Source organism: Micropterus salmoides, unplaced genomic scaffold (assembly GCF_014851395.1).
Source record: "Micropterus salmoides isolate LMB-PRFRI ecotype aquatic unplaced genomic scaffold, ASM1485139v1 Ms_hic_scaffold_13, whole genome shotgun sequence".
In the NCBI taxonomy this organism is placed as follows: Eukaryota; Metazoa; Chordata; class Actinopteri; order Centrarchiformes; family Centrarchidae; genus Micropterus; species Micropterus salmoides.
The window spans coordinates 22,997,816-23,012,649 of record NW_024040374.1 but is presented as its reverse complement, the minus strand read 5'-3'; the positions used below and the strand labels follow the sequence as shown (position 1 = coordinate 23,012,649).

General features: G+C 44.0%; 1 protein-coding gene across 2 annotated transcripts in view; it reads right to left on the bottom strand.

Moving 5' to 3' along the window:
• ncanb (neurocan b) overlaps positions 1-14,834 on the bottom strand; it is a 187,216-nt gene that overhangs the window by 74,263 nt on the left and 98,119 nt on the right. For both annotated transcript variants that reach the window (XM_038716258.1, XM_038716259.1), the window contains 3 exons: positions 14,034-14,327; positions 11,715-12,566; positions 6,537-7,763 (listed from right to left, as the gene is read on the bottom strand). In XM_038716258.1, coding sequence (XP_038572186.1) covers positions 6,537-7,763; positions 11,715-12,566; positions 14,034-14,327 — 2,373 coding nt within the window. The remainder of the gene's footprint in view (positions 1-6,536; positions 7,764-11,714; positions 12,567-14,033; positions 14,328-14,834) is intronic.

Here is a 14,834-nt window from a genome sequence, read left to right as displayed (position 1 = left end):
ACACTACTATAGATGTTACAAGCAGTCCAGACAGCTTTAGCCCCAAGCTTGATAGCAGGCCTGTTAGCTACAGCACTAGCATAACCTTGTCGGCAGATGATACAGACTTTATTACTATTCTGCAGTGTGGGAAGGCTCACAAGAAAAAGCAACTACCGGTAGTTATGTTGATAGTCCTGTTGGCCAACGTGCTCCTTCCACCCCCTGCAAACAGGGTTAAACAACGCATGCTAGAAATTGGGGACACCCTTACCGGTAATATCAGATTAGTATCGCTAGCCACAGTATACTGTTTACCCTGGACCAGAACTTCCGGCATAGTGGCTGATCTGAAGGTGCTCGCTTTGCACAGGGAGAAACAGGGAACGCAGGCACACAACAATGCAGATTTTTAGCAACATTGCCGTCCATGTAGCCATCAATGACGTGTAAGGATGGAGCAGTCTGTGGTCACAAACATTTGACCTGTGAGATGTTTTTTTCTGTTAAACAGGGTTATGCTTTTATTAAAGTTGAGAGTGGACAGCGTTCACCCTACTGAGAAGAGCACCACTATTTTATCCTGGAATATCGACAGGTGTTTGTGGAGCAAATTCAGTGGATTTTAAACTGGTGTGTGCATTATCAACAGTCAGTGATATACACAAAAGGCCCAGTGTGATTTCTCACCACAGAGTACTTAAGCTCATTTTCAACACTTTGGTTGCTTCGTTATTCCCCTGGTTAACAGGATACAAAGAGCCCATGCTCAGTCAGCACAGAGTGGTGCGTAACGCCATTTCATCCCACACAATGATGGAGCCCACTGTCCCTCCAGGCTGTTCTTTAACAAATCCCATTTATTTAATATGCAGCAGCCAATAGCACAGGATTCGATTCAGCAGGAGTGTTTTTGATATAGAAAAATGGTGGAATTACACCATGAAAAGAAAGACGAAGAGAAACTTGGAGACGAAAAGCAGATAGATGCAGATAGAAGGATGACAGATTAGGCGGTGGATGGATTTAGGGGAGGCAGTGACGAGGATCCAGCCGAGGCTGGATTGTACGGGGGGCAGATATGGATGGACGGCAATTGACTGCCTTATGTTGTACCACATTGGAGTTCAAGAGGCTATCAAAACATTATGCCAGAGGGAGTCATAACAATGACCAGAGGAGTAATAAAAGACATAAAGTCAGGGAGACGGGGAGTGATAAAGAAAAAAGCCGCTAAGAGAGAGACAGACAAAAGAGAGAAAGAAGGATAGAGAAACAAAGATGGGAGACACAGGGTGAGAGAGGCAGGAAAATCAATAGACTTCTATATGCAGCATCGAGAATGTGCCCTCTCACTACTCCAGACAGCCTATCCACGGACTCCAACAGCCAGCAGACAAACTGAACATCTATCCACAGACCCATACTGATAATATGCCACGCCAGCCTGCCCCTGTCTCCATTTATCTCCTTCTTTCCCCCTCAAATACACACACACACACACACACACACACAAACACACACACTCTCACACACACACACACACACACACACACACACACTCACTTCAATCTACTGGCTCTTTTCAAATTTAACGCTCTAATTTGGTTGAGGGCTGGCTGCTGTGTTATTGATGCTGCCAGAGGTCTGATCCATCTTGAGTCCGGGACAAGGCTTTAGTCAAAATGGCTATAATTCAGAGGCATCCTGTTTCCTGTTTGCCAGAGTGTCACACTGGCGTAGGTAATTTAAAGGGTGGACAGACAGCCAACATTGCTGTATACTCCCGCCTTGCTTTGTCACCCCAAACGGCTGGATGCCAGTGCTACGAACCATCCGGTAAACTTCCATGCTTGTTGGGATTCTCTGGACTATGAACCACTTTTGTAACTTTTTTTTGTGGTGTAACAAACTTCCATAAATGCTGTCTTTAGGATTATACAATATGGAAATTAAGATATGAGTAATTGAAAAAGAAAATGGAACGTGTTTACTTTCTCACAGTGTTCACAGCGAAGGATTAAGACATATCTCTGTGCGTGTGTGTTTGTGTGTGATGGTGCGGCTTGTGGGATGGATTATCGAGGTTTACTCCTGAGTAAGCTTGGCATGCTGGTGCTTCTTCACGTATCTTTCTTTTTTATGTGTGTGTGTATGTCCACCCATCTGTGTGGGTTTAGCTGGAGGCCAAAGCGATGGGGAATTGGAAAGCTGGATGTGGCATTATATACCAGCGTCTTATCACTCTGATATATGGCCAAATAGGACACAGAGGGGCTGAGACTGTTCTGATAAAAAACAAAGAATGAAGATCGGAAGGAAGCAAAGAAATGTAAAGAAAGAAAGGAGGAGAGAAGGAAGGAAGGGAAAAAAAGATGAGTAAGGAACAATGTGCTCTCTGGAGGCCCACTGGGCTACGCTAGTGTAGTCTCTGATCATTGATTAAAGAGGTGTATGTACTCCCGCCTAAAGCATCGTCGAGGACACACTCACCACTCTCCTCCTCTCTCTATCCCACTTTGTCCTTCTCAGGGCTGTCCATCCTTCTGCCCTTTCCTTCCTTCTTTGTCACTATCTCGCTGCTTTAATGGGCAGACAACCATTGCGGTAATTTTCTCTGTACTATAACTGACACATATAAAAGGTCACCCAGAGGAAGGCGCCTCATGCTTCTAATCACTCAACAAGAGCAGGGCCACTCAGTCCATTCAAATGCCACCATCAGAAATACTGATAAAGACAAAAATGTACTCTTGTACTCCTGTGCTGTTTTCTTTTCATCTCCTTGTGTAATAAACAGGCCGCCATTCAAGCTGAGGAAAGCAAGTGTCCTTCAGCTGCAATTACATCAGCCAAAATGTTTCTTTTCTGACTGAAATATAAATTAGCCTTCATGATAAACTATTGCTCTGTAGAAAGTCACACAGCTGTTTAGCAACTGCTTTCTCCAGAACCTTAGAGAGAAATGGAAGGTTAGATATAGGTCTATAGTTTGATAAAACATCCGGATCAAGTTTGGGCTTTTTCAGAAGAGGTTTAATTACAGCTACTTTAAAGTACTGTGGTACATAGCCTGTTGATAAAGATAGATTGATCATATCTAGTATAGAGGTGCTGACTAAGGGTAAAACATCTTTAAGCAGCCTAGTCGGGATGGGGTCTAAGAGGCAGGTTGATGGTTTAGATGAAGAAATTATTGAAGTTAGTTGGTAAAGATTGAGGGAAGCAAAACAGTCTAAACATGTATCTGGTTCTACAGCTGTTTCTAAGGTTCCTGAGTTTAGAGATAAGTCGGTGCCAGTTGAGGGCAGGTCTTGGTGAATTTTGTCTCTAATAGCTAGAATTTTATCATTAAAGAAGCTCATGAAGTCGTAACTACTGAGAGCTATGGGAATACTTGGCTCAATAGAGCTGTGACTCTCTGTCAATTTTCTTATGTTAAACTCAGATAAAACTGAAGTTATTGTTCTGGGGCCTAAGCACCTCCGTGACGCATTATCTAAAGATATAGTTTCCCTGGATGGCATCGCCTTGGCCTCCAGCACCACTGTGAGGAATCTTGGAGTTATCTTTGATCAGGACATGTCGTTTAAGTCCCACATTAAGCAAATTTCAAGGACCGCCTTTTTTCACCTACGTAATATTGCGAAAATCAGGAACATCCTGTCTAAAAATGATGCAGAAAAACTAGTCCATGCATTTGTTACTTCTAGGCTGGATTACTGCAATTCCTTATTATCAGGCTGCTCGAAAAAGTCCATTAAGACTCTTCAGCTGATCCAGAATGCTGCAGCACGTGTTCTGACAGGAACCAGGAAAAGAGATCACATTTCTCCTGTTTTAGCTTCTTTGCATTGGCTTCCAGTAAAATCCAGAATAGAATTTAAAATCATTCTTCTTACCTACAAAGCTCTTAATGGTCAGGCACCATCTTATCTTAAAGAGCTCATAGTACCTTACTACCCCACCAGAGCACTGCGCTCCCAGAATGCAGGGTTACTTGTGGTTCCTAGAGTCTCCAAAAGTAGACTAGGAGCCAGAGCGTTCAGCTATCAAGCTCCTCTCCTGTGGAACCAGGTTCCAGTTTGGGTTCAGGAGGCAGACACCATCTCCACATTTAAGAGTAGGCTTAAGACTTTCCTCTTTGATAAAGCTTATAGTTAGGGCTGGCTCAGGTAGTCCTGAACCATCCCTTAGTTATGCTGCTATAGGCCTAGACTGCCGGGGGATTTCCCATGATGCACTGAGCTCCTCTCTCCTCTACTTTCTCTCCCTCTGTATGCAACCTTATCCCATTATTGCATGTTACTAACACAACTTCTCCCCTTTCTGGTAGTCTTGTGCTTTCTCGTCCCTCTCCTCTCTCCTCCTATCACTTCCTGCAGGTTTTCTGGCTCTGGAGCTGTGGAGTCTGGATCTGTGGCTGCGGGTCGCCTGCTGCCCCCGTGTTCCTGCTCGACACCCTCTACTGCAACGACTATTGTTGCTAGTCTTATTGTTATTATAATCATTAACATTACGATGGTTACCATTAACACTATTATAAATATCTGTACCATTTTTCATTTAGTTTATAGCAACATTACCTTCGCTGTCTGTACCTCTGTGTGTATATTGTGTAGGCTGCCTCCCTCCCCTCTCTCTCTCCTTACATCCCTCTCTCTCTCTCTCTCTTTCTCTCTCTCTCTCTCTTTCACTCTCTTTCTCTCTCTCTTTCTCTCTCTCTCTCTCTCTCTCTCACCCCAACCGGTCGAGGCAGATGGCCGCCCACCCTGAGCCATGGTTCTGCTCGAGGTTTCTGCCTCTTAAAAGGAAGTTTTTCCTTGCCTCTGTCGCCTAGTGCTTGCTCTTGGTGGGAACTGTTGGGCTTCTGTAAATATCATCACAGAGTACGGTCTAGACCTGCTCTTTTATGAAAAGCGCTGTGAGATAACTGTTGTTGTGATTTGGCGCTATATAAATAAAATTGAATTGAATTGAATTGAATTGAATTGAATGTTCATTAAATTAAATGATAAGATCAGTGTCATGGGCATGCTCCAGAGTAAGCATTCAATGCTCCACCTCAAGCAAACAAGACGGCCCTGTGTTGAGCCTCTGCACTGTTATTGGTTTGCTGTTGCACTTTCTACTGAAACCACAATTTTATTAGAATATCCTCCTCTTGCTGTAATTGAATGGAAGAAGGCAAGTCCCCCGCTTGGTTCTGCTGGGAAAGACATACTGTACTACTCAGACAATAATCATTAAATGACCAAACACCAAAGGTCTTTGATGTAAGTCAAGTGGGCAAACAGGTAAAAACAAAAAGACAAAAGAAAAATAAAATAAAGAGTACAGCTATTCAAAAAACATCACAACAGTAACTGGAAGTCATTTCACATTACGTGATACATTTCTGTCTTTCAAACACAGTGCAAAATGTTTACATCACTTCTTTTGACAGAATCTAATTTCTGTGTGAGTGATGAGCCGTTAACATGAGGCGTATGTATTCTGAATAGGCTGTTATTCTCATTATTAGTGGCATAAGAGGCTTCATGTAAACACAGCTACCTCTTCATGTGATGTGTTGTGGTGTTAGATAGATAAGTCTTAGAAATGCACTTTACTGTGCAGGATGACTAATGATCCGAGTCATAATTAAAAAAATGTATTTTTAAACCCCAGAAAATACCAGACGCACTGAGCTGAGGATGAATGAGTGGCATTAGTTCAGCAGAAACACACAATACAAAACAGACAAATTAAACATTACGTAAACACATTTTGGTTGCCAAGATTACAAATTTGGACAAGACGAGTGGCCTTAAGAATACAGTGCTATCAAAAGAAATCAATGCGAAGACGCTGAGACAAACAACACAGACACTGCTATTATTGTGAACAACAAGCTTGGGGATGGAGTGCAGAGAAAGGAAAGTTGAGCCGTGGGAACATGGACAAACTTGAAAATGAGAAAGGAGAAGAGGCCGCAGTCAATTACAAGTCCCATCTTGTAGTTTGTGTCTACATTGATCTGTTGGGGACTAGGATCTCTGCCTCTCCCCAGCTCACCTAATTGCACTCACTCTGACCCACTAATTACTTCACTAAGACCTAGTTGGTCTCACCTCAGTGCACTGCCTCGCTGTCTGGAGTTGTCTCTCTATGCCAACGTGGGAGGTAGGGAAAAGAGAGGAGGAGGATGTGAAGGCAAAGAGAAAGAACAAGCCTGGATTAAGAATGCATGATGTATGTCAGAGAAGGAGAGAGAGTGGAGATGTCGAATGGAACAACGAGAGACAGACACAGTCAGGAAATAGAGGTGTGTATATTTGAGTTGGTTTGCAGAGCTGTGAACTCAGGTGGAGGGCATGCAGCATTGTTAACATACTGCTGTTACTGTACTGTATATCACCTCAGGACAGCGATGATGTGAATGATGTTTCTGGTTCACACTGAGTGGCATACATAATTAAATAAATCGCAAACGATTAGATAATCACTTATAATCATGAAGATAATAATGAGAGTGAAGTTCATTGTTCGTTGGGATCGTCGGGGAGCTTACGTACCTGATGGGATGAGCCCGAAGGCCCAGTTGGGTACCAGAATGCCGAAAGGGTTGTTTGTGTCTTTGTCGTCTGCCGTTGCCGAAGCTTTGTTTTCCTCTGACTTTGAGCTCACGCCTTTGAAAGGTGTCCACCGACTTCCAACCACGAAGGACTCAGACACAGCAGACCTGGATTCCATTTCTGTGGCGCCAATGTTGGAGTCTGATGCGAAGGTAGTTAACTGAATGACACCCGTAGTCGTTTGAGATCCCTCACTGGGTGCAGGAGTATCTGAGATGTGGTCCTGCTGGCTGGGCGTGCTTGTTGTTTTCTCCCTCTCTTCCTGAATCCATGAAATGGAAATCGATGGCTCCTCTGTGGTGGCGCTGTCTGAGGAATTTTCTGTAGTGGTTGCTGTGGTAGAAGGATCGGTCCTCTGTGTGTTGCTGGTTGTCAGAAGCTCCACTGTGGTCACCTCAAAGGTTGTGAGCACCTGCATTAGGGCTTCAGGTGTGGAGGTCACCATCTCCTTTCGGCTCGTGCCTTTGCTATGCTTCCTGAAAACTGGCGTGAAACCTGAATTTGAACCTTCTACTCTTTGTGAAGAAGCAGAGGAGAGGTTGTCAGTTGGCCGGCGGACGTAAAGGATCTCGCCCCTGGCCTCCTCTGCGGTATTTGGCTCCTGAGAGCCCTGAGGTAGGGTGGTAGGCTGTTCCACTAGCTGCCACTGGGACAGAGTAGTGTGCTCTGCCACAGTCACAAGCTCAGTCTGGCTTTGGCGGAGAGAAGACTCTGTTTCAGGACTCAGTTTGACACCACTGCTGTCCAAGTTGTTCACTTTCAATTCAAACCCATCAGGAACGTTGCTCCCTTCACTGCTCCCCTCTATCTCCCTCTCCTGCCCTGAGGCAGTTCTGGCAGCTGATGGAGTGTTAGCATCTTCTCCATCCTGGTCCCTCCCCTGGCCTGAATAGTTTTCCAGGTTGTCCTGTCGAAGGGAGGTGGGGAGGGTCATCACCTCGAGTGGCCCTGCTTTGGCTTCCATAGGCTCCCAGGTGGGACCTTTACCTACATAGTCCACTTTTCCAGGGGGGCCTAGTTTGGAGCCACGCATGGACTTGATGGCCCACCGAAAGTGGGTTCCAGGGGCTGGAGCAAAGGCTGGGCCTCCTCTGGGACCCTGAGGACCAGATAAGTTGACATGTTCACTGGGTGGTGGGCTCTCGTTGGGACTTGATGCAGTGAATTCTACGGGGAACAAAGAGACAGAATAGACTAATTAATATGATTATATTATGGGGGTGGTGAGGGCGGGGGAGGATTTAATTTTATGGATGTGGAATAAGCAATTAAAACTCAAGCCTGTAGTACGTGACAGGCCCATATAACTCTTGCACGGAGCACAGTTTCAAAAGTATTATGAAAACAAGAGTCTGCTAGGATCAGCGGTGTGAGCACCTGTATGGGTTTCTGTCATTGTGTGAACTACTTCACTGATTTGTCTTAATTGTAATTTCTTTTTCCTGCCCACACTTCGTGGAACAGACAAACACTGGAAGGTTTAAAACTCCCTTCAAAACCGGTGCATGGAAGTACCAGTCAGGATAAACCTCCACAATAAACCTTTGCTGCAGATTAGCCTACTTATTACATTATTTTCTCCAAAAGCTGGCCTCTCAGGCAGATCAGATCCTTTCTCCGAGGATCTCCTGCCACCCAATAACCTCTAAATTCAAATGTAACTGGGAGTTTGGATTTCCTTTCCATGTGTATTTTAAGCTGTAGACAAACTGTGCTTTTTTGTGGACTAGCAGTTAACTCATTTACTGCACAGTTTGATGTTTTGGGCTTCTTTTCCCCACCAGTGGAGCCAATCAGGGCCGCTACTAAAGTTGTTAGAGTTGTTGTAGACAAAGATGGGAGCCATCCCTTGTGGAAGCCTATAAAAACGCGCATGCACGCATGCACACACAGATACAAACACACCAAAAGGATGGAAGGAAAGCAATTTCACACTTCTCTTCTCTGTCCCTGTTTTCTTATTCCCTGTGGATTATTTTACCCCAAACAGCCTCACACACTTGACTGTGGTGAGAGAAGCCATGTGAAAAAAACACAGGACCACTTGTAACACGATAAGCAAATGACTTGCGCCACAGCAAGCTCCATCTAGACCTGTTTATTTAGATGAAGTGGTCCACTGTACCTTATCAGCTTACGACTTTAAACCACAGACTGTCTACTACATCAATTATTCATTCTGTCTGCATGTGTGACTCACGGCCGGTGTGTTTTTTTTTAGGGCAGCAGTGCAGTCCTGTTACTGAGAGGCCCAGCTAGTGTTGCTACCATCATCATCGCTCAGTTCGGTTTGGCTGCCCCCAGTTCAGTTAACATGTGTGAAAAGTACAGGGGGGTGCAAAATAACCCAGCACAACAAATTAGCATGAGAGGGAGAACATACACAAATATGTTGCATAAAATAGTAAAATGTATGTAAATTATTCAGAAGGTCCGCTGTTGCCTTATGCCCAAATTAGGTTCATGAGCCTGAGGTTCATTTCCATAAGAGCTGCGTAATTGTCCTATTAATAATCCAAATAGCTAACTACATACTTTTACTACACACACTGATGAAAGTGAGAATAATTAAACACATTAATCTGGTTTGATCATCTACGTAATGACCCATGTAATAAATAAAATGAGACAATTAGACATAGGTTTGGATGATTTCATGGTGCTGTTTAGAGCATGGTTAAAGTTCAGCTCTGACACTGTAAATCTGTTGGTGGAAGGCTTGGTGGAAAAGTCACAACTCAACAGTGAAACGTTGCAAAACAAACTTATAATAAACCCTGTTCAGACAGTAATTGTGTGCTTCTACTGTGAGTGGTTCTGCTGTGTTGACTCCACTTTACAGGAGTAAACGGGCTGAGAGAATCCCCCAGGTCAGGCAGACATGATATTAAATTGTGAAAGTGGAGGCCGACAATGAGAGACAGAGACAGAGAGAGAGAGAGAGAGAGAGAGAGAGAGAGTTGGTGCTGGTACCACCCCAGCCCATCTGCAGATATGGCATCTAATAAAAAAGACTGAGGAGAAGTTATTGCATGGCCATGTGAATCATGTCGGGAGCATCTACATTGAGTGTCATCCCAGAGACCCCACTGTCTTCTATCACATAAATTCAGTCTGTGTGGTTGACGAGACCAGTGTGAAGCAGACATGCATTTCCTTGACAGACAGTCAGGACTTTTGCATGCTTTTATTGGATGCAGATCGGTCCACTAGGAGCTTCACAAAATAATACTTCATGAAATAAAATGTTTGATTTGAATGTTTTGATTTGCACGGGAAATAATTGAAGTTATTGCTCTATACTCAGAGACCTTCTTCAAATTTTCCAAATTATTTTATTCAGTGCTTAAATTCTAATCTTTCTTGCAGTGCACAGCTTTGCATCCCTTTCAATCAAAGAGGCAACACGGCACCATCAGTTACAAAGAAGTGTTGAGATCCAAGGGACAGCCTGCGGTGTGCAATAACAGAGTTAATTCAGCTCACTGATGCTAGTTTAAGAAGACACATCAGCTGGGCAGCGTTTCATCACGGCAACATTAAAGGAAGAAACGACTCTTCCACCTCTCTTTCTCCATCTCCCCCTTTTCTTCCCTCTTTCCCACTCTACTCATCCCCCATGTTGTGTTGCTCATCCTCTCTGTAGTGATCATTACTGCCTACCTTCAGAGAGCTGGGGCCTAATTGGCAGAGACATAGATGGAGGTGAGAGCGAACGGCAGTGCAGCCCAACCTCCACGTTAATTGGATACAGCTGTGAATAATGCATGCGGACTAAAGCTTGGATTTTCATTAATACCTTGGGGGTTGCCATCGGACTTCAGGTAGCACAGCAGTGAGTATTTATATTAATAAAGGTGGCAATTGCCAGGTGAGAAAAGCCTATCTCCTTTATTCAATTATTCTTCTGGCTGTCTGTGGGAAAGTCTTACACTTTCTTTGCATCCTCCCCTTCAGCTGATTCTAAGGATGTGTTATTTGTGGTGGCCATTAAAAGAAAAGCTGACTTTTTCCACCCAAGGCTGTGGTACAATTTATTTTTAGCTTCTACCTGGTACATTTCTCTACTTTGGCTGAAGATCAGTTTCTGAGCCGTTATGGCTTTTCTGTAGGTGCCCTGCTCCAGTACTTATTGGTCCAGCAACCTTGCAGCCACGAGACGTTCATTTAATCTTTAGTCTACCTTTACCCCTGCAGTTATAAACTGGAGGAAGTGATTTTGGGTTTCGTGTCAGGGTGCTTTTAAGAAGACATGAGCTGAAAACTGTGACCTGGTGACTTTTTTATCCTTGGGTGTGTTGTGCCACACCATTCCTGAGGGCAATTCACTCCACTGTGGATGTTGGACCTCCAGGTTCTTCAGCTTGCACACATCAAGCACACACACACACACACACACACACACACACACACACACAAACAATGAATCCCTGGCCTTCTCATAATCCCTACAGTATTTCTCTCTCTGTGTCTGAACACAGATTTCTTCAACTCCTATCCATGTCTGGTCAAGTTGCTTTGTTGAATTTATTCTTCACAGCTAATAACAGTACATTTTTCAGTCTAATACTAATAATTCTTTGACTCCTAAAAATAAGCTGTAATTTGTGATTCAGGTCTGTCCAAGCAAAAAATACATATGTGAGCAAACCATTTATAGCATCAAAGTGGATTAAAATTCAAGCTTAGCATGTATTCTTTCTGACAGCTTGTCCTGTAAACACAGCACAGTCAATAAATATGAGAATGAAGGCAGAACAGTCTCCACTCTGACATTTTGCATTACTGTATGTGGTATGCCCCTTTTGTTTGTTTGCAATTACTGTTTAATTAAATCTACAGCGATACTTCAAATTGCCCTGCGGGGGAATATATTATAGCATACTCGAGGGAAAAGAAGAGAGAGCAGAACAGAGAGACACAGACTGTTTAAGCACGACATAAACAGATCCTATATTTACCAGAGACATTTAAATGCACCACACTACACACAACAGTTTCAATTCATCCTCATTTCTATCTCAATTTCACACTCAGTTATTAGTTTGAAAGGTTAAAGGTGAGCCCTAAATACACACAAGAACACAGGCACAAACAAAATCAATGTTGAGCTCATACCGTTAACAGCAGATGGAGGGCTGTAAGCAGATGTGCTGGAGATTCGTTCTCCTGGCTGAGTGGTGGTGTCACTTTGCCCTGTGCTTTGGACTGCAGGCACTAAACGAATCAGGGGCATCACCTCTTTCTCTTGCTCAGACAGACCTTCCTCTGGACTCGGTAGTCTGCTGGTAGGGGCCCTGAAGGAAAGACTATCACTCCTGTGCTCCCTGATGGCATTGTCCACGCTGCCCTTGTTTCCACTGGGTTTTGGTATACTCAGGTTTCTGGTGGATGATTCTCCCTGTGTCTGGTTCTCTCCTGCTTTTTCATCAAGCACTGAAGGTCCCTTTTCTGTCTCCTTACCTTCAGTCCAGTACTTAAAGGGCCTCATCAGAGTGTTAACAAACTCTGCCAACACACTGTGACTGGTCTGAGGCTGGGGAGTGGAAGAAGCTATGGAGGAAAATGTTGGGGTGTCAGATGAACCATAATATCCACCATCTTCTTCTTCATGAGCAGAACCTCCATGGCTCTCCAGGCTCCCGAGGTCGGAAAGGCCAAAGCTGTTGCTATCCACTGGGCCACCAGACTCCTCCTGGCTGGGTCCATTCTGTTTTCCACCCCAGCCCTCCTCTGGCCTTAAGTGGACGACTACATGCTCTTCAGAGATCTCCGAGGAGTTGTTGATTCCAGCAATGGAGTGAACTCCTGCGTTGTCCAAGTCAACCAGGCCAGTCCAGGTGGAGGTCTTAAAAAAGGGGTCACTAGTCTGTGCTTCAGTGACTGAGGAGATGGCCTCTGCTGCTGGGTTGGCGGTTGGCTGGTACAAATCCTGTGCCTCTGCAGCCTGGACCCCTGCTGGCTGGTGGGCTGCAACACACAACAGCCGCATTTCACCAAAAAGCAACAGCACTGTTATCACTTTACCTGTTTTATCTGCAGCCTCACAACACAACACAGCACTGAACCTTTAACTTTACCACTGTCCTCCTATCGCATTAAACCTGTTAACCAGTTAAATGTGTCGTGGAAATTGCATCTTGCTGGTGAGGGATTGAGTGAATAATTGAGTTACAACAAACCATTGTATTTGAAGAATTTATTAATAAAAGAGAATGACAGAGAATTACTACAACAGAAAATCAGCTGGTCCAGAGACCTGCTGCCTAGGGCAGCTTTGGTCGTCTGGCCCAGAGCAAAGGGATGAAAACTCATTTAGATAGTCCAGGTTTCTATGTTTTGGGGAACAGAGATCCTCTCCCCGCCTTGAGTGAGCATTCAAGGAGAGGAGAGGAACGGCAAGAGAGGAAAACCATAAAACAATCTCACAGTTCTGACCCAAAACCCAACGTATGTGGACACCTCATATCAGTATAATAATAAGAAAAGGTTAAGGAAAAGAGAGAGAGAGTTAGAGAGAGAGAGAGATACATAACAGTAATAGTAATAGTAAATGTAAAAAATTACAGCGCATGCTGCATACTGGATTGATATGTGGCTCGGATTCTACAAAATCATGTTTAAATAAACGTATTGTGTTCATGCCATATTAATGAGATTGAATAGACAATATTGTTTACATTAACCAAATTTATGCTATGAAAGAAAACATATTAACATTTTAATCTACTTTAAGCTATCTGAAAATCATCATTTGTTTTAAACATTCATTTAAATGTGCATACAACTGTTGGTACAATGAAGAGGTTCATCCATCAGCTGTTTGTTTTGACAAATGCACTGCTGCTCTGCTCTCATGCTGTTCTCGTTTACTTAAAATGACTGGGTTATGCAGATGTTTTGCTTAAATGAAAATTGAATACGCTGACGTTGTGAAAGATGAAAATGAAAATGTCTGTTGAAAATTGTCAAATACTTTGATAAATTATGAAATATGCAATATCAGTGAAAAGAATGTGGTGTAAAGTCAATCCAAAGTGAATATGAAATTAACTTCTTCCAGTCTCAGTTGGTACATGATAAAAGTCAAGGTCAGACACAGAGTCACTGCAAACCCCAGTAGGTCTCATTCATGCTCTTGCTCTTTCTCTCTCCCTTTCTACCTTGCTTTGCCCTCTCTCTCTCTCTCTCTCTATCTTCTGTGTCTCTCTTTGTGTTGCGGTCTCTCTCTCTCTCAGGACCCACTACACACAACATACAAGCCCTCAAAGCCACCAGGGGGGACACAAATGTCACACAATCTCTTTGCAACTACTTCATGTGTGACACAAACATCTCGCGCTAATTAATAACCAGAATGGAAGGCAAGTCCCCAGACTTCCCTCTCTTGTTGCCATGGCAATTACCACAATGAGAGTGCATCAAGTTTATCAGTACCTCCGTAGCAGTAGGCGTCGAACAGAGCTGTGGTGTCGGGGAAGCCGGTGCGGTTGGGGTTGCTATAGACAGTCCGCACCCCGGGCTCGTCTCCGCCGCAGTTCTTCCGCGGGACGTTGATAGGGTAGCGGACGCTGCCGTCAGCCAGCCAGCCCGGGTCACACTGGTCCAAGCCAGCCTGCCAGGCGAGGTAGAGCTGCCCGACAGTGGCCAGCTGGGCTCCCAGGGAATGGCAGTGGGTGGAGGCTGTCGCCAGGCTCAACTTCTCCGGCACTGCGGAGTGGAAGACTTCACCTGAGAGGGGAAGAATGACAAGAGAGACAAGTTCAGTTTAGCGTGTTACAGAGCATGGTGGAGAGCCTGAAGGGATTTTAGCCCTCAGATTTAGATTGTCTTTGTTCAGTTAGCTTATAAGTGTAAGTTTTTGATAGAGTTAGTTTTGTGGTTTGTTTGGCTGTTCAAAGTGATGTAGATACATTTGAGTCTGTGTGTGTTTTTTGTCGTGTATATGCGCATGAGTCAGTATTTTCTTTTACTTTAAAGACAATAAGTTCTAGCCATTTCTTTCCTTTGTCAGCTTTGTCAAAGTAATAAGAGGTGGAGACTTCAAAAGCTTTGCTTGCTATGCATACGAATGCACTTTTGCGTAAATATAATTTTAAAAAACAATTCAAAAAACAGACTATATAAAGACAATCCTTTGAATTCAAAGCAGTTGCATAGAGGGAAGTACACAGACTGCGACTGAAGGAGAAGAACAAAGGAGAAGCTGAAGAAAGATGGGGTTGGTGTGGATAAAAT